The sequence below is a fragment of the Cyprinodon tularosa genome, unplaced genomic scaffold (assembly GCF_016077235.1).
Source record: "Cyprinodon tularosa strain WSP-4 unplaced genomic scaffold, ASM1607723v1 ctg63, whole genome shotgun sequence".
NCBI lineage: Eukaryota > Metazoa > Chordata > Actinopteri > Cyprinodontiformes > Cyprinodontidae > Cyprinodon > Cyprinodon tularosa.
The window spans coordinates 1,610,475-1,635,598 of record NW_024039374.1 but is presented as its reverse complement, the minus strand read 5'-3'; the positions used below and the strand labels follow the sequence as shown (position 1 = coordinate 1,635,598).

Below are 25,124 nucleotides of genomic sequence, written 5' to 3'. Positions count from 1 at the left end.
TTATGCACCGTAATTTTGGACGTTTTGGACGTTTTTTTCGTCGTATGCGCATCTGACGCACCATTCACGAATCTAGAATATAAATTACAATTAGCCCTAATCCTAAGATATAAAACCGGAAGCAACGTAGTTAGAGACATGAATAAGTGATGATTGCACTGTTTTTTTCCATTTTTACGTCCGTCTGCAGATCTGCTTTTTTTTTCTGTCTGCCAGCACATGCGCACTGATGTGGTTTTTTGAGGAAAAACGTCCAAAACGTACGAAATAGTGTGCATAACTTTTCGTACGATTTCAGACGGACTCATAATGAGAATATGTTGGTTTGTTCTTGTCTTTATCCTATTTCTAGAAGTAGAAATAGTCAATTAAATTACTATTATTATGTGAAACCCTAATTATGCTTTTTAAACAAAAAACAGCAGATGATTAGGCGCCATTTCTTGTTGTTATCCTCTATATGAGAAATAACACCTGCTAATAATTATACCTGAACTTCCTCAAAGGGTTGTCAAAAAATGAAAACAGCAACTAAATATCGGTAAAAAGGAAACCCTCACATTTTCTTTTTTAGTTGGCTGTGGCTAAGAACCAGACATGTTGATGCTTACAGCCTTTATTTGCCCATTTTTCCAGCAGTCCTCAGAACTCCTGGCTGACTCACAATATTTTGTTTTATAAAAGAAAAAAAAGGTTTTTGTTTTTACCTCTACTGCATATTTAAAAATAGAGCAGGAGCAAAACTGAGCATGTTTGTGCTTTATTCATGTATTTATTACAGTATTAATCAAACCTGGGAGCTGGCTGTGAGACAGACACATCGCTGATGACACAGAGCGCTGTGATCACTCCTCTGTAACTGTTTATTGACGCATAAATTAACTTAAAATGCAGAAATCTGCCGGCAGAATATGTTCGCTTTTATTATCCTGGTGCCTGCAGTTTAGATTATTTAGATGAAAAACACCTACCAGCTGCCGCGGTGAACTGCGAGGAGACGACCCAGCCAGAGGCTGCTGTTGAATGGGATTCCTACTGACAGCGCAGCGCTGGTATGTGGGGGTCTGAGCGGCTCCCACAGAAATAATATTGGAAGGCAGGATGGAAATCTGGATGAACTGACTGCAATGACTAAGTTTTCAGGTGGACTTTCTCACTTAAAAACATATTAAAACTACTTTATTCCCACTGATCACAGCAAATATAGCTGCAAGGCAAAGAAAGGATAGAGTAGCTCCGCCCAACGCGCGTCAGACACACTTTTGCACCGCGCAGCCAGAGCAGCAAAGCTGCTTCAGCCGCGCGTCAGAACTAACTGGTACAAGCAGCAAAAATTAAGCAGCAGACGCGATTTTGCTGCTCCTGCTGCGTCCGGTGTGAACGAAGCCTTACTTTGAGCCTTACACCGATGTCAAGCGGTTGAAGTTCCTTTGTCAGACCAATAACAGCGAGCACAGCGTTCATTTATTTCACCTTGTTTTTCACATCGGCTGTGAGAAGGGCACGCATGGAGTCACAGATTAACAGCGATGGTGATGCGTGGAAAAAAACCACCTGGTCTCCTTACATACACCTGCCTCAGCCACTCTTTCATCATCTCCTCCATGAGGAGATGAGGAATTCTGCATAAAGCACATACCTGTTCTTTTATACACAATCCATGCCCACACTTCCCCCTTTAACGTTCTCATGGCGATCTCAATAATGTCCGCACTATAGGGCGCGCCGCTCTATAGGGACAAAAAAGACGTTTATATGCGCCTTATAGTCGTGAAAATACGGTAACATGATTCAGTTTTTCAGCCCCAGATAAAATACATGAAATGTGCGACACAGAGTAACTACAGCCCAGATGTTCAACTTTTATAGTGAAGTTAATATTTTAATGAATGTATTATCTTGCTTGATACAGAGAGAGCATAGTAGGTAAAAATATAAGAGTGGGTTTAACTCTGCACAATTCTATATCTTCAAAAGTAAATACTGTATTTACCTTCTGTCTTAGTGGTTCAAATGAAACCATTTTCAAAGAAGAAAACAGTCCTAATTCCTTATTGATCAGAGCTGCTGATACTTCAAACATTGATAAACAGCATCTAATGACGGTAGTGCTTATAACATTTTATTAATGTAGCAAAATGCTGCTTTTCTCTTTAAACAATGAATTCCTCTTATCAGTACGGATGCTCACATGCAGCATAAAAAAGGGCATATGGCATAGCACCAATGACACCCGCCCAACAGTGTCCCTACCAGAGTTCAGATCAAACCTACGCCCTTGCCATTAGGCCAAGTCTAGAGTGCAGAAGACCCCTCTAAGATCGCAGAAGCCATCCAGATTCAAACAGATCTTTAATATGACATAAACATCTTTAACAAAGCAACATGCCGCTTAATTTCCTGTTGTTTCCCCACCCTCAAGTTATTCTTCATACAACACTGAATACCTAAGAACAATGACTTCCTACTTACCTAATATGGTAGATATTATATGTCAAATCCACCACTGCTGCCCCTAATTAGAATATTTTACACTTGCAGAAAGATTTTGTGTGTGATCAATAAATAACGTTTTTGTTTGTTCTTTTCTTTGTGAGAAGATTGCTTGTCACAGATGATAAAACTGATGCTTTTGATAAACATAATCAAATATTCAACTAAACTTCTGCGGGAATAATGCAAACTCCCAACAGTGCTTTGATTTTTTTTTTACTTGTACTTCCCTTATTCTCTTTGCTATACAGCTAAAATTATTGACAACTATTCCTACTGTGATTAAAGGCAAGAACAAGTAGGCTGTATAGAATAAACTGCATCTAGAATTTAAGCAGCTTTAAGCTAATAAATCCTTCACAAATGTTAGTTTAAACACAATTAGTCTCTTATTAGTACAATAAAACACAGTTTTTATGTCAATTGTTTAAAGAGCATTACTGTCAGTACTTAAAAAAAAAAAAAACATTGAAATGAAAGCTCCAGTCTTTATCAAGCATTGCTAGCTTCTGATCTGCTGTTTGATTTTTTTTTTTTTTTTTTTTTTGTGCTCATATAAAATATTTATTTCATTTAGGGCACATTTGCCTCTTGAACTAGCGGTGTGATTTGCACAGTTTGATTTGACACAGTATCCTCGCCAACATATGCGACTGTTTGGAGCATTTGTGAATAATTTATCCCTTGCTTTGTCTGACAGTCAACACCTATGAAGTGTGTGTCTTCACGGGTGACACGATGGGAGCTGGGACAGATGCCAACGTTTATATTAATATTTATGGGGAAAACGGAGACACCGGTGAGCGCCTCCTGAGTAATTCTGACAACATCAACAAATTTGAGCGAGGGCAGGTAAGATGTGTTCAAAGACTCCTGACCAACTGCTTTCTTAACTTTAAAGGACATGTACTCTCAAGTTTTCTTTTTAATTTGTGTTGGAGATTGTGAAAAACAACTTTATATTCTTTTTTCAATGGCCAAAATTGATATATGTTTTAAAAAAGTGAGAGAGAAAAGTTAACAAAAGGCAGCTGAGGACAAAGAAAAGAGGTTCAAAGGGATAATGCTACATTTGGAGCTTTGATCGAGAGGCAGCAACACTTAATGCAATTCCAAACAGGAAAAATCAACACTACAAATTTGCAGCAAAGGTAGAAACTGGATAAAGTCTTTTATTTTGTTATTTATCCAGTCAGCAGGAGAAAGCCAGGACTGAATGGTGTCCCAGAGCAGATGCTATTATAAAAGATACAATTGTAGCCTACTTGACCAAACTAAACAAACTGAAATGTATGATGTATGTACTATGCATATTGAAAAACCTACCATATAATTATCTTCCATATATATATATATATATATATATATATATATATATATATATATATATATATATATATATATATATATATATATATATATATATATTTATATATTTATATATATATACATATATATTTATGACATGGCGCATTATCCTGCTGAAAGTAGCCATCAGAAGTTGGGTACATTGTGGTCATAAAGGGATGGACATGGTCAGCAACAATACTCAGGTAGGCTGTGGCGTTGCAACGATGCTCAATTGGTACCAAGGGGCCCAAAGAGTGCCAAGAAAATATTCCCCACACCATGACACAACATGAGTGATCTACTGGCATCCTTTGTAAGGTCATAGCACATGACAAGGCTCCTTAAGATACTAAAATAAATCTAGTAAGAATTTATAAAAAGGTCAACATAACTTTACTAGACCTGACCAGCTTCCAGCTTTGTTGTTTTATTTTAAACAGAAGCAACAGGTTTATGCAAACAAATCAAAGACCAGAACTCTTCAACTTTATATCAGTAAGTTGTGGTATGTTTGTAGTTTCCTTCTATCCAGATAAATATTACAATGAGATTTTAAGTCAGAACTTTTTGGGTAATTTCACCTTTTGTTTGACCCCACAAACATCACATCAAATTAATGTTAGACCAATGTTGAGCAGTGTGGAAGTTAATCTGTGGACTTCAGCAAGAGATTTGTACAGACCTAGGGCAGGTCAGAAGGAAAAACAGCTGTTAAAGCATTTGCTTGCATCTGAAAACTACATGCTTGCAGAAAACACCTGTGGTAGACTTAATGACCCAGCTGTTGTCTCTTGTCAAACTATCTGCAGTAATCAAAGCATTAAGGGTGATTTATTTTTTTCAGATTTTGTCCTAGCATTGGTGCAAAACATGTTTCTGTTGTTGAAATAAAAGTATTCATCTGTTTAAAATAAAGATGAGAGGTCACCTATGCTTACCTGTACATTATATTTAAGATTTCCTCTGTCATCGATATGCTACAACAGATCGGTTTAGCATTATTCCTATTTTATTGGAGTAATTACCTTCGCTGGTATTTACCTGTTTTCTACTTTTAGAATTTCAGATTGTTTGGCTTTGAAATGTGATCTCAGGCCTGTTTACACTTCAGGAATACTATTTAAAATGTGATACTTCATTGTTGCTCAAAATCAATCATATCCCACCCCTTGACAATTTAGGAGGTGTTGCTCACACACTTAAAATCGTTCCCATTAATCTTTATGAGGGCTGCACCAGTTTTTATCATTTCCTAGATGTTTATTGCCAAAAACAGACTGACTTCTACTGAAAAACCCAATGACTTCCTGGAAACATAAGCCTTACACTGAGGTGTCTGCAGACGGGCCAACTGTGACTGAGAGGAACTCCGAAGGAGTTCTCCGTGTCATTGAACCTGTCCTACTTTTACTCCCCACTTTATCCACCCCTGTGAATTATTCATCTCTATGTTACAGCTACTGACAAACACTATTAGTTCAGTTATATCTGACCTACAAATTAAACAGAAATAGCTTCTTGCTGGTGCAATTCTTAGTGCAAAATATTCATACATAGATCTCTGACAGGAAGTATTGCTCAGAATTGTTTTAAGAGAAAATCATGCTTGTGAGGTTAATTTTTACCAGTAAAACCGTAGAAACACAACAAAAAAGCTATCCAGAAGAAAGAAGAAAATAATCAAATGTTTGCATAAAAAGGTCAGCATTCATGATTAAATGCAAGGGTGTAAATCACATGTACATTACACAAGAGACTTTTAATTATGAAAGGTGTGCAGGTGTCACCTAGACCAAGCATTTTGGTATAAAGAAGCCTTGGGTATTTCAGCAAAACAGAGCCAAACAGTGATCTGCATCTATTTCAGCAGTTTGGGCTGTGATATGAATCATGAGGGTAACCTGCCTTGCTTACAGATCAAGCATCTCACAAGCCCTAGCAACATGTATGACAAAACAGCTGGAAATGTGATATTTAAAGCTGAAAAAGAACATGTATTTTTGCCAGCACTTAAAGTGATAATCTCAAAAATCTACAGAACCCCAACGGATAAGCAGAACATTTTTTACTTCAAAAACTGTTTTTTTTTTTTTTTCTTCACCTCCACCCATAAACCAGGAGTGACAAAATTAAAACATCCAACTGAACAGAACAATGTGTCTCTGGTAAATTTTCAGGAGGATGTTTTCATTGTAACGGCTATTGATTTGGGCTCATTGAAGAAGCTACGTATCCGTCATGATAATACTGAGCCTCACTCAGCCTGGTACCTGGATCGAGTTGAGATAGTGGACACAAAAGAAGATATAACGTAAGTTTAGCATGTGCTTCAATGCATTTTTCTCTTTTTTCAGACTGAAGATCTAGAAAAAGAAACGTTTTTTGGTGCAGCAGTAAAACTAAGATAAATGTGCCCTCTTCTTTGAGTTGTAGCTCTAATTAGTGTAGTTTGGGGGTTCTTGTAGCTATTACTTCCCTTGTAACCGTTGGCTCGCAGTGGATGAGGATGACGGACAGATAGCAAGAGAGCTGGTTCCTGTTGACGAGGCCTTCATGAAGCAGAATGAGGATGAGGAGGGGACCGGCGCAACTTTGGGCCTTGAACAGAAATGTAAAGTGTCCATGCCTTAATCAGCTGATACAAGCAGAATGTATAGGTTAGTATGATCTAATTTTAACCTCCTAAATATTCGGTTTTCAGCCATGTCTACTACCTATACTGTTAAAATAAAAACTGGGGAAAAGAAATATGCTGGAACCGATGCCAATGTGTTTGCCATCCTGTTTGGTGAAAAAGACGATACAGGTGAGGCAGACAGATGTCCTGGCGTTAACCTGGCAGCTCAATCATTGTTTTTAAAGATTAACTGGGAGGTTTAACCATTTTTTTTTTATGTAGGGATTATCAACCTTAAAGCGTGTAAAAACTATAAGAACAAGTTTGAACAGGGGATGATCAATGAGTTCACCGTGGAGGCCGTAGACTTGGGTGAACTGGAAAAGCTCCGGATTGGACATGACAACTCAGGCGAGTTTTAAAGGAATGCAAAAAAACTATATGCAAATGAAAAAATAGAAAGTTGTTGATATGAATAAAAATCACACCCGAATATGTACTGTTTTATTTTTTCCTTAAGGAGGATCATCTGGATGGTTCTTGGACTGGGTTGAGGTTGATGCGCCGTCTCAGGGACAGAGACTACGATTCCCATGTGGCCGCTGGTTGGACAGAGGAGAGGATGATGGAGCGATTGTGAGGGATCTCTATCCTGCTGACTTACAAACTGAAGTTTACACTCCATGTAAGTAAACATGTTCTCAGACGTGGATAATAAATGATGAAGTCCATAAAGGCCAATGGGAGCCACTCAGTGAAAATTCAGATTTAATACTAAAAGAAACTAATCAAACCTCCTGGGTTTTTTTCTCTCAGTTGTGCCTTACGAGATCAAGATATTCACCAGTGATGTGTTTGCTGCGGGGACAGACGCTGATGTTTTCATCGTCTTATACGGCCAAAACGGGGTGTCAACGCAACAGAAGCACCTTTGCGTCAACAAGAGAGAACGAAGGCTGTGCTTTGAAAGAGGAGCAGAGGACATGTTTATTGTGGAGGTGAGTGACCAGATTTTAAAATAAAAATCTTTCATCACATCTTGCTGCTGGTTTTTCAAACAATCAGCTGTTCATTTGCAAGCTGGAGGACATCGGTGATGTAATAGAGAAAATCAGGATTGGACATGACAACAGAGGAACCAACCCAGGATGGCATCTTGACAGGGTGGAGATCAGGCGACAGCTGCGCAAAGGGAAGGTATCTAGACTACACTACCATAGATAACTGCATGAATTAAAGGTTTATGTCTCTCAAGACCAATTCAATTGTTAGCAGATTAGTATTGTTACATTTTTTGGTCACCCTTCTCTCAGTTTCAAACTAACCTCTCATATTTGACAGTCAAACTCATGTGTCTGTGATTACTGTCAGGGTTCGGAAACCACCATATTTCCATGCGAACGCTGGCTAGCCAAGTCTGAAGATGATGGGGAGACAATAAGGGAGCTGGTCGCCTCTGACATTATCACACAGAAGCTACTAAGGGATGGGACACTAAAAACAACAGAAATTGAGGTGGAGGATGCTCTGGAGAGTAAGTTATGCTGTCATTTAGATTATGAGGTTTTTTTCTATGAACATCTTCTCTAAGCTTCATACTTTTAATGTTTTTTACAATCTTACAAGCTTTTTGTGCTTTTGTACAATTAAAAGTACAAATTGTCATCAAGAGTACTTTGCACTGCTCTAACGTGTACACAAACACTGATAGTAGCTTAGATGCAGCATGTTAAACATTATTCTGTTCTTGGAGCCTACATTTAAAACACGTTTCCCTACTTAAATACATTTCACTCTCTTATTCTGTTATCACTGACTTGGGAAAATTCATCTGTTACTAACCTTTAAATAGTCTGAGGCTATGTTGATAAATTTATGAGAATGCAATTTGAAGGTACTTTTATTTTAGGTCACGGAGCATTTACTTAAAACTGCAGATTTTCGGTCAGTGTTGCTTAGTCTGTGCCTCTCTCCTGTATTGGCTTGGTTGCCTTAAAGAAGAAAGACAGACTGAGTTGGGTTTCCTTTTCAAAGATTGGTAGCAAAGAGATGGAGTTTGTTGACAAATAGGAAAATATTTTGCACCAGCTAATTCTCAGTACAAGCATCTTCAGCTTATTTCTGGGAAATCAGAGTTCAGTCCTCAAGGGTCAGTGACCTGCACCTTTTTAGATGCATTTTGCTTTAACACACATGGATGAAATAATTAGGTCTTTTGCAGGACTGTCTAGGAGTTCAACTGAGGAGGCGATTAAACCATTTGATACAGGTGTATTGGACCAGGGAGGTTTCTAAAAGTTGTAGGATACCAACCCTTGAGGACTTGAGTTTGAAATCCCTGGCTTATTCTGATGCTTCAATGTGTCTACCAGAAACCGCAAAACTGAATTTTACGGAGCAATCAAAGCGCTGTATACTCCTTATACCAAGTAATGTTATCGGTTTCAAAATTAAAAAAAAAAAAGATCAAGAGAGCATGTTACCTCTTCAAAACTACCTTACTGAGAAGCAGAAGAGCAGATAATTGGAAATATTTTCATCAAGATCAGCATTTCAGACTGCAAAAACAATCTGAAAATGAGTAAGAATTTCTTAAAATAAGTGTATTTCCCCTTAATTTGAGTATGGAAAATAAGATGATCTGCCAATGGAATGAGCATTTTTACCCTTAAAATAAGATGATTTGACATTATGCACTTGAAATAAGAGACTGTTGTTGTTTTTTCTTAATTTAAATATAAATTGTCTTGTTCCAATTGGCATGGTGTCTCACTTACTGTACCTGCTTAATTGCAGAAAAAAACTTATTTTAATAAAAACTGACTTACTTATATTTACATTTTTTGCAGTGCAGTTATTGAAATATCATTGTTGCAGTGGAAATGTGTGAATAAGATATACAATTTTTTATACAGGTTATATTATGTTCGATATATTTAGATTTTTATATGCTAGACCCTCTTTAGGGGCATACAGGGGGTTTGATTATCAGCTTGCAGCCTTACAACATATATTAGAAACAGCTGGTGAAACATGTATCTATTTTGCAGTTAATTTTAAAAACTGCTAAATCATTTTATTCAACCAGTCCAGACAGGAGTATCTCCCAGGCAGATGCCTAAGATCATCACATGAAGCAACTTTTCTTTGTTTCTGCAGTCCTCACAAACAGGCTTTTGGCCACATGTGATTTCTGCCTGTTTGTCTTTCTCTGGGTTAAATAGACCCTGATTTCTGGTCTCTGTTGTATTTAAGTTGCTGTTTTCTGCTCCCTTTCTGGTGAATTGTCTGCTGGGGTATTCAAGTTCCTGCTTTCTTCATGTCAACATTAAAACATATCAATCAATACGTGCCTGTCAATGTCCTGCTTCTTCAGTCTTTTGCGCAAGCAAACCTTGCCATTACACTCTGGTTTGTCTCTAACGACAGTAGACTAAAGCGTCTAAAGACCCCTGTCTAACCCGCACCACCTGTGGTGCCAATAGGGTAGTCTCAGTGTTTGATGAATTTTTTTAAACATTTTCTGCCCTTTTTCAGCAGATATTTGAATCCTTTACCGTGGACTTACAAATTACTGAAATCTTCAAACAAGACAATGAAATCTGGCAAAATAAGCAGAAACAGCTCCTTCATTTTTCCATAAAATATAACATAAAATACATTTCTGATTCAGTTAGATTTTTTTGGTTTTTAAGTTTTTCTGACTTTGATCCAGTCAAAATCCCTAGCTTGTGTTCCTTCCACCTTTTTTTGTTTTGTTTTGTTCTCTTTTTCTGACTGCAGTTGTTCTTATATGTTATATAATAGACCTCACAAACCTTCAAATTTTTTGGTGGAAAACCCCTGAAACTCAACTCTTCACAGCTTGTATCTGCAAAGTTAATGACTGGCTGCAAACATAAAAGAGATTTAGAGCTGTTTCCCAGAGAAATGTGCAGACACTCTGCTGTGAAGGAATGCCTGACTAGTTTCCCCATGCTAATGTATAGACAATGTTTACTACTAGCATCATTAAAAGTAAAACATCCCAGAGGGTTAGAACAGTAGGATACATACTTACAATAGCTGAAGTTATTCTGTCATTATAGAGACTCACTGGAGTTGGTTCCTTTCCTATATTTTCTGTATGTTTTTGAACATTTCTACAACAGCCCAACATCTAGAAAAGGTTTTCACCTTCCTAATGTTTAAAAATAAATACATTTAAAAGAATCTATGCAGTAAAAAAATAAATAAATAAATAAAATGTTTGAATTCTGCCAAAGATCTGACTTTTAAACATAAAGCATGAATAAAAAAAATGGCAGAGGTCAGCCCATTCCAGAAGTAAAGGTTCTGATGTGTGTCTGGGTTCAATGTCCTGTCTAAACACACCCTTCAATACTCCATACATATGGCAACATGATGCAACTTGAACCAGTTGGGGCTGTTGTTCGAAAACCTTACATTTTGCTCTTCTGCAGTAGCACCTGCTCTGCTCAACCCAACTCAGCTCTGCTTGACTTTTTGTGTGGTATGCATTTCAGCAGAGTAGTACTATAATGTGGGTTGAATCATCCTAATTAACAAAAGTTAAATCCTAAGAACAACTCCATCATATCTTTTTAGCATGGAATTGATTTCAGTGTTTTCATTCTCTATAACGCTCAGAAAACGCTCAGCTCCTGTTGCAGGTTCTTAAAAGCGTTGACTTTTAGGTGGCAAGCAGGATTCTCTACCGATCCTGCATGAAACAGTGATCATATATTGAGCTAAAGTTAACCTCGCAGATCAGTGAAGGCTAACGAGTTTACTTAAGGTGCAACCTGCCAATGGATACAAAAAACACTGGTGGGGCGATGTGTTCATATTATAGACCCTTTAGAATAATTTAGAAACAAATAAGAGTTAAAAAAAAATATAAGCATTATGCTCCCAGTTGTTTCTGCTTGAAAATTCATCAATAAATGTCTATATATTTTATGAAATTGATTTCCATGACTGTGACTTATGTGATAATAAATATACACAAAAGTGTATTATTATGAGTAACTAAAATGAGCTTTAAAATAAGGCTTGGTTTGTTCTCCTTCACAGCTCACACATACCAAGTCTCTGTGCGGACAGGTGACATGTACGGGGCAGGAACTGATGCCAATGTTTTTCTCACCATCTACGGAGACCTGGGAGACACTGGGGAGCGCAAACTTGCCAAATCTGAAAACAACAAAAATAAGTTTGAGAGAGGAGAGGTATTTGTAACTTTTGATAGCTTATACCAGTGATGGTCACAGACATTTAACGCTGTAAATCCCCCATTCTTTAGGTGGACAAGTTTACTATTGAGGCTGTGGACTTGGGGCAAGTGTTTAAGATTCGAATTCGTCATGACAACACCATGGTGGGAGCAGACTGGTACCTGGACCAGGTTGAAGTACAGGATATGGAAACAGAGGAAGTTTATATGTTTCTGTGTGAGCGCTGGCTGTCAAAAAAGAAAGAGGACAAGCAAATTGACAGGATCTTCTATGTCAAGGTTTGTTTCATTATACATTATTTTTATAAGCAGGATAAGCTCAGCACGCAATTTCGGGTGGCGCATGTACTATCTACAACAAAGCAATCTAGATTTTCCTTCTGTGATCAACTGATTATCTTCTGATGGTTACCAAGGCAAAAATAAATTGAGGAGGGAATATCACATTCAAGATGAAAAATTAAATGTTTCCTTATATATTTTTTAGCTTTATTTGATTTAAGAAACATCAAAGAAGAGTTTGCATGAAGCAAAACGTTCTTTTTGTAGGAAATTATAACTAAAATCATATAAACAGATATTGTAAAAAATGCTTCTTAAAAAATATTTAATTTTGCTTTGAATGTTATTGTGGGTTTTTTTGTTTGTTTGTTTTGACATCAGTAGTGGTCCTAAAGATCCCTGGGTTTATTCGTCTATCTTCCAACGTACTCCTTTTTCATTAACCACAAGCTTCCATTTATTATTCTTACTTTCATTCATAGCTACACGCAAACCATTTAATATCTATGTCCTTTGGTTTTAACTCCTTTTCTCCTGTGAGTTCACTATTTGATTAATTATCAATCTAAAAAAATTATAATAATATCGAATCTATCACAGAATTTATTTCCACTCTCTTTGCTGTACATTTTCTTTTAAAGACCTTTTCTGTAGATTTTGGTTTTGACCACTGGGCCACTTTTTCCTTATAAAACATAATCCATTAGAACCTAATTTTTTAAACTAAATTATTGAACTGGTGAAACAACTAGCATTCTATATTTCTTTCATCCTAACTAATTTAAAACAAGTCTTAAAAACAACAAAAGATTAGATAAAGCTAATGTTACAAATAAAAAATAGTTTCTAAATTGAGCTATAGGGACAAATAATTTTTATATCCTTAAAATACGCATTTTTCTTTTTACATAATGTTCTTTTCATTTATTTTTTTCTCTTTGTTTGAATACAGGGGTATGAGCGTGACAGGAATATCGATCCATATTTCATGAAGATGGCCCAGTCTAGACAAGGACTCGATAAAAATGCCAACAAGAAGAAAAAGAAGAAAAAGGTGACAGTAGCCGAAGAAGGTCCAAGTAAGCGAACCTCTAAAAATAACTAACATCAACATAAAAGCAATTTTAACACCAGCAGCCACCTGTCAGTCCAATTTCACAAAAATGTCCCTGAAGCATTAGCAGGTTGTATATATATGTATATATATATATATATATATATATATATATATATATATATATATATATATATATATATACATTTAATTAAATTGGGAAATGCCGGTTCCTGATGAGTTGGTAAATAAAGCTACATAAAAGACTGCCTCTATGGATCTGTAAACATTTTAGGATTTGCAGATCCCTTTGAGAAACAAAAAAAAACTGCAGAGACGAAGAAAAAAAGGCAAAGATATGGAACAGGTGTGCAGAGCAGGTGGTAGCATTTATAAATTATTAAAAAGGGATTACTGTGCCTTCTGAAGTTCTGCTCAATTTATATTACCTTTATGGTGATTAAAACATCATGATATATAAACTGAACGTTGGTTTAATACTAGCAAGAGGCTGTCTAATTTTATGATCTCACAGGCCATATAGCCAGGGGCTTGAAAGCCTCTGGTAGGATCACCCATGGCAAACAGACTTTGGGTGATGGGTCAGACAAAGAGAAGTTTAAAATGCATTTATGCAGACTACAACATAGAGGCAGGTGACATCACCCACTACAGCACAGCCAAACCTCCCCCTGGAGCCAACTCTGGGGTTGGGGTTCATATGTAAGCTCTTTACGGGTAGGTTCCTCCTCAAAGGACTAAGCCAGGCCAAGCCCAAAGGAGTGACTCAATTCCATCGCCCAATGAACCCACCACCTGAAGGGAGAACCATGGGACTGATGCTCTGAGGAATGGGCAGAGTCAGACACCAAATCTACAGACAAACTTTATTGAATTTTTGTGCAAGTCATTGGTTTTCTGTAATAAGCACCAACTTTAAGCTTAAGGATGTCCATCACTGCACCAGGACACCCAAAGCCAGAGATCAATGATTGACTCTAGGTTGTATCTTCTGACCTTCGGCTGTATGTCTTTGACACTTGGGTGAAGATAGGGGCAGACCTGTCCACCGATCACCACCTGGTGGTGAGCTGGTTACACCGGAGGAGGAGGTAGGCAGACATGCATGGCATGCCCAAATGAGTAGTGACGGTCTGTTGGGAACATCTGATAGAGCCTTTAGTCAAGGAGTTATTCAACTCCCAACTCTGGGAGAGCCTCTCCCAGATTCCAGGTAAAGCTGGGGACATGGAGCCCAGGTAGAACATGTTTTTTGCCTCATTGCTGCCACCCATAAGTATGTGGTCTGTGGTGCAGCCCTCGGTGTTGGACACAGGCGGTAAGGGATGCTGCCAAGCTGAAGAAACTTCATTGGCTTGTAAGACTCCATAGAAAGCAAGTATACATCATGTGTCCCAGGATGCTGCTGCCTGGCTCCCTGAGGCAAATACTTGGGCCTGGGAGGAGTTTCAAGAGACCATGGAGAAAGACTGTTGGACGGCCTCTAAGAGATTACAACACCTCTGAATGAGGAAATAGTGCTTCGCGTACAGAATTTCTAGTGGGGAACTGCTGGCCTTAAATGAGGACATTGCCTGAGGATCTTCTCAACCCAACTAACATTCCTTCTATGGAAGAAGAAGGAATACAATTTCTGTGGTGGCATCGCTTTGAAGTAGAGGAGAACCGCCCTGAGTACCAGGACTCTCTGGATGTTGTTGGGATGTCATGGCTAACACACCTCTTCCATAATGAGTGAGGGACAGGGCCAATGCTCTGGACTGGCACACTGGGGTGGTGGTTCCCCACCATAAGAGGAAACAGCAAAGGAGGATGTTTCCTAAATATAGGGGGTCACACTTCTAAGCTTCAGAGGGAAAGCCTATGCCCGGATGAAGGAGTGGAGAATCTGGCTGATTGCTGAACCTGGTCTTTAGGAGGAGCACTGCGGTTTTTGTCTCAGCCATGTAGAGCTGGACCAGCTCTATACCCTCTGCAGGATGCTCAATGGTTGATGGGAGTTTACCCAACCCTTCCTCATGCATTTTGTGGAATTGGAGAAGGAATCCCTCTTATTGTCCTTTGAGGGGTGCTCCAGGAGTATGGAGTGGGGGGACCCTTTACTGGGTGCAATTTGGTGTCTGTACAAGCGAACCAGAAGTTTGGTCCGCATTGATGGTATGAAGTCAGAACTGTTGCTGATGATTGTTGGCCTCTGGCATGGATGTCTTGTGTCTTAGGACCTATTTATAACCTGCCTTTATTGACAGGATTTCTCTTCAGCCAAGGCCTGAAGGGGTCTGGTTTGAGGACCAGTGGATCTCTCTCTACTTTTTGCAGACTTGGTTCCACTAGCTCCCTCCTGCCAAGACCTGTACATGGACCTGAGCAGTTCCCTGCCAAGTGTGAAGCGGTCAGGATGAGAATCAGCTCCTCCAAGTCCTAGCCCTCAATTCTAGACTAGAAAAGGGTTGCTTGTCCCCTTTAGGTTGGAGGAGACTTCCTGCATCAAGATGAGGAGTTCAAGTATCTTGGGTCTGTTCAGGAGTCAGTGGAAAACGAAGCAGGAGATTGATAGACAGATCAGTGTGGCTGCTACCATGTTCCATATACTGATCTTTTGTGATGAAGACAGAGCTGGGTGAAAAGGCAAAGCTCTCGTTAACCGCTCCATCTATGTTACCACCCGCAACTATTGTATCATGCATCATGACGGAAAAGAATAGATCCCGGATACAAATTGCTGAATTGAGCTGTTTCCACAGGCTGGCTGGGACTCCCTTAGCGATAGAGTGAGGAGCTTTGTTATCCATGCAAGACTGCGAATACTTTCCTCAAGGGCCTAGGAGAACACAGGAGAGATCACATCAAATATTAAAGGCATTAAAAGCACCTTAGAGCATTGGCGAGATATAATCTGTTTTTTATTTTGAGTACCGGTAATACTTCTTTTTACACTTAATGACCCTTTAATAGCATCAGTGCAGGACTTGTTTCACAGTGGATAACTAACCAGCTTCAGCCAGCCTCTCAACAAGTCATTGTTTTGGGGTCTCATATCACACCAATAAACGTTCACCTCATGGACACAAAACTAGTTTTCATTAACAGTATAATGTTTGTTTATTTATTTGGTGCTCATACATGTACATATTTGAGCAGATAGATGCAGAACCTTCAGACATTTGGAAACTGCCCTCAAGGATAAACCACACCTGTACAGGTCTAAAACTCTCCTTAATATTTTGACAGATTTATTTGGATTCTTCAACAATTTAGCAGGAGGTAAAATTGTCTTTTTAAAGCCTCTATTTTTCTTGTTATTCTAGAATTTAGAAAATATAAATATTTAAATTACTTAATCCTTAACTGTCCTGCAAAAAGTTTATTCTGATCTAATGTTTAACAGTTAAAGAAATAAGAGTATATGAATTTTTAAACACAGTATGTAGCCATTTAGTTTCAACCTCTTTGGATAAACAAACTGACCTAAAAATTGCATTGAATTATTACTAATAACTGTAGCACATCATAAGAATGATAAATATAAATATATGAATTTCTTATCAGAAAAATAAAGGATTGATCATTGTTATTATTATCCCACAAAAATATGTTTTTTGGTGTAATATTACTAATTTTAAGTAACCAATGTTTAAAACAAGGATTGGAAATTCTTAATCTAATGTTTTTCCATTATGCAGTCATCCCTTATCACTTTACACTGTCCACGGGAATTGACCGGGATGCCAGCACCACAGCCAGGGTTTATGTCATCATAATCGGCCCTAAGGACGCGGAGACGGACCGTCTGTGGCTGGACCTGGCAGAAGGGAAGAAATCCTTCGCAGCTGGCAGCATGGAGCACTTTGTGTGCTATGGAGCTGACGTAGGAGAGATCAAGAGGGTGGAAGTGAGAATCTGGGACTGTGTCTGTAGCTAAATCTGTAAAGCTGACTGTCTCCTCTCTACTGCCTCCCCCCTCCTCCTCCTCAGATACACTGATGCTAAAGATTTAGGAATATCTAGCTCAGCACTAATTAACACTAGCTGCACTGTATGGTACACGGATCAAACAAAATCAAATGATTTCTGAATTCCCAGCTCTTCCTCCCCCTCCATCTCTTCTCTTCTATTTCTCTCTTGCTGCTGCTCAGCTCGGCCATAATGGTGTCACACCAGAGAGCTGCTGGTTGGTGGATGAGCTGTCGGTTGCTGTGCCAACCAAAGGTATCAAGTACATCTTTCCATGTAAGTGCTGGCTGGCCAAAGACAGGGGAGACGGTTTGACTGTCAGACTATTAAACGTGTTGGACTCCAGCACCATCAACATTATCCGCAAAGTGAGTCACTGTACCGAAAATATGATCTCTGGGAAACCATACCAAAACACAGAGATCCTCTACTGTTTGTTTTTTATTATCTCTATTCTATATGCAGGTTATTTATTCAGTCACAGTTGTCACTGGAGACACTCAGTATGCAGGGATGGATACAAAAATTTTCCTGACTGTGTTCGGGGCCAACGGGAGCACGGAGGAAATGCTGCTGCCGAAAAAAGGGGATAGGTCTGTTCAGCCATGATCCTCTAATATTACAGCTGGTTCTCTATAATTAAAGGAACCTAGAGGAAAGGGAAAGACTCTCTTTTTATTCAAACACGGCGAAATTGTTCTACAGAATAAATTTTTTTGTGTCTGCCTGATGTAAAAGCCCCCAATTGTTTGCTTCATTTAAGCTGAAGTCATCCAATTTCTTAATCAGGAAATGTCTGAGAACAAAGATCTTTTTCCTCATTAAAATCTTTATAAAAAGCTGCCAAAAAACTTTCAGAAGGAATTTCAGAGGTAGAAAAAAACTAAAGATAAGTCATGACAAAAACACAGATGTGAGAAAAGAATCATATTAAGATAAAAGACAACACCAAAGAGTTCCTTTAAAGAAACCACATTACGGACCATAAAAAATAAGTTTAATAACAACAAATCTCTACCACATTTTCTTGGCAAAAAAACTTTTTCCTTTATAAAGACCTGTTGGAACAATACACCAAGAGTTACACTGCAGAACAAAGGGGCCCTAACGTGGAGAGTGTGCATCTTTTTCTTCATGAGGCCTTCCATCTTTACATGCAAGACTGTAGGTCAACATAGCTTTATGCCAAATTTACCATTTCCACATCCACCCATACTTCTTGAGATTGTATTACTTATTTTCACAAACAACTTTTCTGAGAGTTTTTCTTAGTTTTGTTCTCCCATGCAGGTTTGAACGAGACCAAGAAGACACGTTCACGTTGGAAATAGATGACATAGCTCCTCTGAAGAAGATTAGAGTTCGGATTGACGGCACTGGGAGCCGCCCAGACTGGTTTCTTGACAGGGTAACACAGAAACCTGTTTATGTCCCTGTCTAATAATTAGTGGTGTCAAAAGTACACACATTTGTTACTTAAGTAGAAGTATAGATACTGCAGTTTAAAAACACTCTGGTAAAAGTTGAAGTATTAACTTGACCTCTTTACTTAAGTAAAAGTGAAAAAGTATGTGCTCCAAAATCTACTTAAAGTATAAAAGTATAAAGTAACCTTTAAAAAAAAAAGCCATATGCCACTATATGTATTGAAAGTTCAATTTTTTAACTATTTCTAAAATTTCTTTGAAATAGTGCCAAGGATGAGGGAGGTCTTGTCGGTCTCTATCTCCATCTCCCAATACGCTCTCTGTGTCCGACCTTTTAGACATTTCGCCGTCTTTTTCTGAATCCAACATTGTAGCATGGTTTAGACAATTCGCCTTTTTCACCTAAAAGTTGAAGGAATAGAAAGTACAGATACTTGTATGAAAATGTAATGAGTAGAAGTCAGAAGTAGGAAGAAAAATAAGTAATGGAGTAAATTATAGATACCTAAAAAGTGTACTTAAGTACAGTAACAAAGTATTTATAATTCGTTACTTGACACCTCTGCTAATAATGTGTCCCTGTTTCTGTCAATAACCATCAAATTACTGAATCAGTGCTTTAAAAAAGCAGTGATGAATTCATCATGTTGGTTTTATCTGCCAAACATTTTCTATATCATTAGTTAAATAGATTTTTTTCAATGAAGGTAATGATTTTTATCGCTTTATCAGACCTGAGCTTTGGGGTTCTAATAGGTTATTTTCAATAATAGCCGATTTCCATATTGTTCCTGTTTTTGCATATTTTAATATAAAGTGTTTACAGTAATTGCCAATGGGTCAGTTATGTCATTAAGATGACTCTTTATCTGCTCCCTTTTGTAAAATGGTTTAATGTGGGCAAATTTTGGGGGTTATGAATATGAATTGCTACAATAGGATCTAGTCCAGACTTTGACCTGGCCATTTAACAATCCTCGGCCATTTAACAATCGTCAGCCATTTAGATGATTTTCACCACTTTTCCATTATTATAATTTTTTTTTGTGGATAGCTGTTGTTACTGTAGTTCACTGCAGACCAGAAGCTGTAGAAAAGGATCTCAATAACTTAGTTTTTTAATTTATTTATTAACCCTGTTTAAAAAAAATTGTGTCTATTATGCACAGCTTTTTGGGATTTTGCTTGCCTGCTTCATGCTATCAGACAGTCCTGCTTAATTAATTCAGGAAGTTTACAGTTCAAGCAGCCGGTAAACATGTGGTTATTCACTGTTACTCTAGCAGTCCAAGTTGAGACGGGTTAGCTTTTAATGATTGACATCATTTGAAAACATCTTAACAGCTGTTTTGCAGTGCTGTCCTCTAGAACCAGCCTGTCAGGCTGTGGATCCTTTTAACAACCATTTATCCTTTTGTTCTTAATGCTCACTTTTAGATCCTTATGAGGAACCTGACCACGGAGGAGGAATATCAGTTCACCTATGAGAACTGGCTGTCCCAGACTAAAGGGCCCAGAAGGACAAAAGTGTGTGAGCTTCCGGCAGTCGTGGATGATGAGGAGATGGTGGAAAAAACTACTTATATTATCCAAGTGCAGACCAGTGATGTTGGAGGTACATCACTGGAGTTTTATGCTGAGTTCCATAGAACTCTGACCTTTATTTTAATAGATTGGATCTATCTTAATCTTAATCTCTGAGATAATTGAGCTAAGTTCCAGTTTTTCATTTGTGGATCTTTTTATTCTCCATTGCCACTGCTGCAGCCACTGTTACAACCATAATGACAAAAACAATATTCTATGCATATACACAGCAAAAGCATATTGTCCTCCAACACAAATAGTACCTGAACATCTGAACTAATGCTTTAGATATGTTAGAACTGCTAAAAAAGTCAAAAATAGCTAATTTTAACTGCTGTTGACTAAGTCGTATCCATTTTGAATAGGCAAGGCAAGGCAAGGCAACTTTATTTGTATTGCACAATTCAGTACAAAGACGATGCAAAAGTGCTTTACATGATTAAAATATAGGACAATAAAACAGAATCAAAGCAAGTAGGAAAAAAAATAAAATAAAAAATGCAGAAACAAAAAAGAACATTAAAAACAGTTGGACTAAAGAAAACAAAAAAGTTGAACTAATGATGTTTGAGTTGAACTGTTTAACTAGAACAGGCAATCCCAAACAAATGTGTTTTTAGTCTTGATTTAAAGGAACTCAGGCTTTCCACACTTTTCCAGTTTTCCAGAAGTTTGTTCCAGATAAGTGGAGAATAAGAAGGTCCATTACAGTAACAACTTTTGGGCTCATAATTCCGATTTAGGGGAGCGTTCCAGCTAAACTAACTCTAAAGTTGAAAATTTCAACTTCCATTGAGAAATGAAATGCACTATTAGACAGGTGATCGGGGGATTTTATTGAGTGAAATCTTAAATACCACATTTCTCTATGTCTGTTTTTTTTATTTTTACATTTGATGCAATATTTCAGGCGGAGGTACTGATGCCAACGTGTTTTTAATCGTGTTTGGAGAGTATGGCGACACTGGGACACTGCCTCTGAAGGAGAGCACCAATAGGAACAAGTTTGAGCGGAAGATGAAGGATGTATTCAGGTTCCCTGACATTCTCAGTCTGGGGGAGCTGTCCAAAGTTCGAGTGTGGCATGACAATAAAGGTAAGAAGAGGAGGTTTACAAGGTGTAATACGCATATTCTGATTATTGGTGACCAAACTAGCACCTGTTATGCATTTTAGACCAGTACAGTCTGTTTTTGTGTAACCATTTATAGAAACACCTTTAAATGCATCAATGTATTGAAATATAAAGAAAGGAATTTGAAAAAGAATTATAAATGCAAAAATGTTTATAAGCTTTAATGCCTCTGCTGTAAACAGGTCCAGCACCTGGGTGGCACTTGGAGTACATTGACATCAAAGACGAGGCCATGGACCAGACCTTTAGGTTCCCCTGCGACCGCTGGTTGGCTAAAAATGAAGATGACGGGCAAATTATACGGGAGCTGGCATGTGCCAACAATGACTCTATAGACCTCAGTGACAAAACCAGTAAGTATTTTTATTAAAAAAACAAAAACATACCATCTTAAACCTCTGTGAGCTGATTTCAGCCACATGAAAAATTACTGTTTCTGTTTTTCTAAAGAATATGAAATCGTCACCACCACTGCTAACACAGACGACGCCTCCACTTCAGAAAACGCCTGGATTGTGTTGGAAGGAAGGAAAGCCAGATCCAAAGAGTTTGTTCTGGAGAACAAGAAAAAAAAGTTTTTAAGGCAAGACTTAAAAACTCTGTTTTTATGTAGTGCCTTCCAAAACCAGTTTTAGCCTTTTCAGTTGAATCATACATTAGAAAATATTAGTAATTAATCAAAAACAGAAAATTCCAGTAACAATGATAAACATAGGTCAGTAATACAGACATGACATGGGAGCTGCAGAGGTCCATCGCTCAGTTGGAAAATCTGTTTCCATCATTCCACAAATCTGGACTTTTAAAGGTAAAAAAAAGAAAAGTAAACTTTTGGAAGGTAAACAAAAACCTACAGACTCTTGTTTTCAAGTTGCCACAAGCTTTCATTAAAGGGACCCATCAGGCATGTAGAAGGTACTTTGGCTAAATGATTTGCAACTCCATCTAAAGAGGAAAACTAACTCAGCACCCTGGACACACCATTCCCACTGTGGTAAAGACTGAGGATGGGAGGAACTTTATTAACTAATTGTTTATTGGGGAATCCACTGAGTGGATTAAAAGTTAGAATCAAAACAAAGTGGGCTGGACAACAAAGGTATAGAGAGATTTTCAGATATTTTGTTGTAAAATGTTTCCCTTCATAGGTATGCACTAATTCTTCTGGTCTAACACATAAAAATCCCCGAATAACGATTTCAGTGGTTATAACAACAGAGGATGAGAAAATGTTAAAGATGTAGCAATGCATTTATGAGAAACTGTTAAGCCTTGCATAATATCTAATTGCTCATACGTTTCCGCCGTTTTATCATCAAGCTTCTTTCTCTGCAGCCCAGTTTCTTTTCTCGGGAGAGATAATCCCAGTGTGCACAAAAAAAAAAACTCTGACTTATTGATCTATTTTCTTTTTTTCATAACCTCATCCTGAATAAGCCTCTGTAATAGTTCTGACTTTTTGCTAACTTTTACAGCGGTGCCACTGACACATTTGAGTTCTCTTCCAAACACTTGGGGGAAATCGCTGGCATCTGCCTGGGCCACATCACAAAGGATGGAAAGAAGGTGAAGAAAGAAGTCTTTTGGCACATCTGGGAGGTAGTGGTGACAGAAAAGGAGCTGGGAAACAAGTAAGTGGAATCCCACACAACCTACATAGTGTTATGTAAGAAAAGTCCTTTGATGACTCTCTTCTTGTTTAGGTATTTTTTTCACTGTGACGCACGAATCCCTCTGGCAGCCAAAAAAGACCATTTCCAAACTTTCGAGTGCTTTAAATCCATTGAGAGCTTCGCCAGCAAAGTTCGAAAACTGGTCCCCGTCAAGTACGAAATCATGATCATCACTGGGGACATCAAAAGGGCTGGAACGGACGCTAATGTTTACATCACAATCTATGGGGTCAACGGGGACTCGGGCAGGCGGCACCTGAGGCAAAAGTTTCGTAACCTTTTTGAGCGAGGGCAAACAGATCGGTTCGTTGTAGAGATGCTGGACCTCGGGGAGCTGCTCAGGGTTAAGGTGGAGCACGACGGCAGCAACTACAGCTGTGGGTGGTTTTTAGAGTGTGTGGAGATAACTAACACGGCTAACTCGGTCACAACCATCTTTCAGTGTGGAAAGTGGCTGGATGAGAACAAAGCTGATGGGCAAACGCATAGAGTGCTTTATCCAAAATATTAGAAGATACAAAGTATATTTAATTTGTTCCTTTTACTTTTTATTCAAATTTCTTCTGAAAAAGCTACAGTAACAAAGATTAAGGTAGCTCTTTGTGCCAAGTGTTGAGGCCTCATCTCTTCAAACTGAAGGAAAAGCCACAGATATCTGAGTAAATAAGACAATAAACATGTAACTCATACTGTATTCAAGTTGTTTTCTTTTCTTCTACGTGTCAAAGTTATGATACCGTAGAATTATACAAATAAAATATAATCAATGATGCTGTCTGGTATGATAGAAAGGAAAGATGGCAGATTTGTCTGATCCACCCAGCAATCAGCCATCTGTGTGTGTGTGTGTGTCCGCTCTGGTTTTGGCATCAAAGTGAGGAGCATTTGTACCAAAGAGAGGACATTCTTTTCTGTTAATGGTTCGGTTTGGGACTAAAAAGAATGGCTGTCATCACTGCAGTGGTCCTCACTGCATATAGCAAGATTAAACTGTGTGTTTATGTATATGTGTCTGTGTCGATAAATATCTGAACCAAACATCTTTGGAATATAAAAATAATCAATTAATCCAAATCTGATGAGAATATCTTTGGTACGGCGACCAGAGAAACCCTCCACAGTGGAAGTAGAGCGATTAAATCCAAGCTGGGATTCGATCCTAGCTGTGCCACTGCACAGCTCATGCATATTTACAAAAAAATATGCATGGAAAATAAGGTCACCTAATTCAGTACTTAAAAAAAAAAAGAAGCCTAAAATCATTTATACCCCAAGCAGAAATAGACAGAAAAATAATTTTTATACAACTAACAAGTAAAAATATCTAAAATGACTATCAACTTTTGGTTATTACAAAATAACTACACTCACCGGCCACTTTATTAGGTACACCTGTCAAACTGCTCGTTAACACTTAATTTCTAAGCAGCCAATCACATGGCGGCAACTCAGTGCATTTAGGCATGTAGACATGGTCAAGACAATCTCCTGCAGGTCAAACCGAGCATCAGTATGGGGAAGAAAGGTGATTTGAGTGACTTTGAACGTGACATGATTGTTGGTGCCAGAAGGGCTGGTCTGAGTATTTCAGAAACTGCTGATCTACTGGGATTTTCACTCACAACCATCTCTAGGGTTTACAGAGAATGGTCCGAAAAAGAAAAAACATCCAGTGAGCGGCAGTTCTGTGGGCGGAAATGCCTTGTTGATGCCAGAGGTCAGAGAACGGCCAGACTGGTTCGAGCTGATAGAAGGGCAACAGTGACTCAAATAACCACCCGTTACAACCAAGGTGGGCAGAAGAGCATCTCTGAACACACAGTACGTCGAACTTTGAGGCAGATGGGCTTCAGCAGCAGAAGACCACACCGGGTGCCACTCCTTTCAGCTAAGAACAGGAAACTGAGGCTACAATTTGCACAAGCTCATCGAAATTGGACAATAGAAGATTGGAAAAACGTTGCCTGGTCTGATGAGTCTCGATTTCTGCTGTGACATTCGGATGGTAGGGTCAGAATTTGGCGTCTACAACATGAAAGCATGGATCCATCCTGCCTTGTATCAACGGTTCAGGCTGGTGGTGGTGGTGTCATGGTGTGGGGAATATTTTCTTGGCACCCTTTGGGCCCCTTGGTACCAATTGAGCATCGTTGCAACGCCACAGCCTACCTGAGTATTGTTGCTGACCATGTCCATCGCTTTATGACCACAATGTACCCAACTTCTGATGGCTACTTTCAGCAGGATAATGCGCCATGTCATAAAGCTGGAATTATCTCAGACTGGTTTCTTGAA

General features: G+C 38.4%; 1 protein-coding gene across 1 annotated transcript in view; it reads left to right on the top strand.

Annotated features, from left to right (window-relative positions):
- Positions 1-23,682, top strand: part of loxhd1b (lipoxygenase homology domains 1b) — a 40,958-nt gene extending 17,276 nt beyond the window's left edge. The window contains exons 22-43 of the mRNA XM_038308052.1: positions 3,194-3,345; positions 6,021-6,154; positions 6,309-6,454; positions 6,545-6,649; positions 6,743-6,871; positions 6,981-7,145; positions 7,277-7,458; positions 7,541-7,657; positions 7,832-7,994; positions 11,537-11,691; positions 11,766-11,975; positions 12,931-13,057; positions 16,737-16,945; positions 17,190-17,375; positions 17,473-17,600; positions 18,298-18,415; positions 19,872-20,049; positions 20,932-21,117; positions 21,339-21,509; positions 21,607-21,739; positions 22,632-22,787; positions 22,860-23,682. Coding sequence (XP_038163980.1) covers positions 3,194-3,345; positions 6,021-6,154; positions 6,309-6,454; positions 6,545-6,649; positions 6,743-6,871; positions 6,981-7,145; positions 7,277-7,458; positions 7,541-7,657; positions 7,832-7,994; positions 11,537-11,691; positions 11,766-11,975; positions 12,931-13,057; positions 16,737-16,945; positions 17,190-17,375; positions 17,473-17,600; positions 18,298-18,415; positions 19,872-20,049; positions 20,932-21,117; positions 21,339-21,509; positions 21,607-21,739; positions 22,632-22,787; positions 22,860-23,340 — 3,731 coding nt within the window. The 3' untranslated portion in view covers positions 23,341-23,682. The remainder of the gene's footprint in view (positions 1-3,193; positions 3,346-6,020; positions 6,155-6,308; positions 6,455-6,544; positions 6,650-6,742; positions 6,872-6,980; positions 7,146-7,276; positions 7,459-7,540; positions 7,658-7,831; positions 7,995-11,536; positions 11,692-11,765; positions 11,976-12,930; positions 13,058-16,736; positions 16,946-17,189; positions 17,376-17,472; positions 17,601-18,297; positions 18,416-19,871; positions 20,050-20,931; positions 21,118-21,338; positions 21,510-21,606; positions 21,740-22,631; positions 22,788-22,859) is intronic.
- Positions 23,683-25,124: the final 1,442 nt, after the last annotated feature.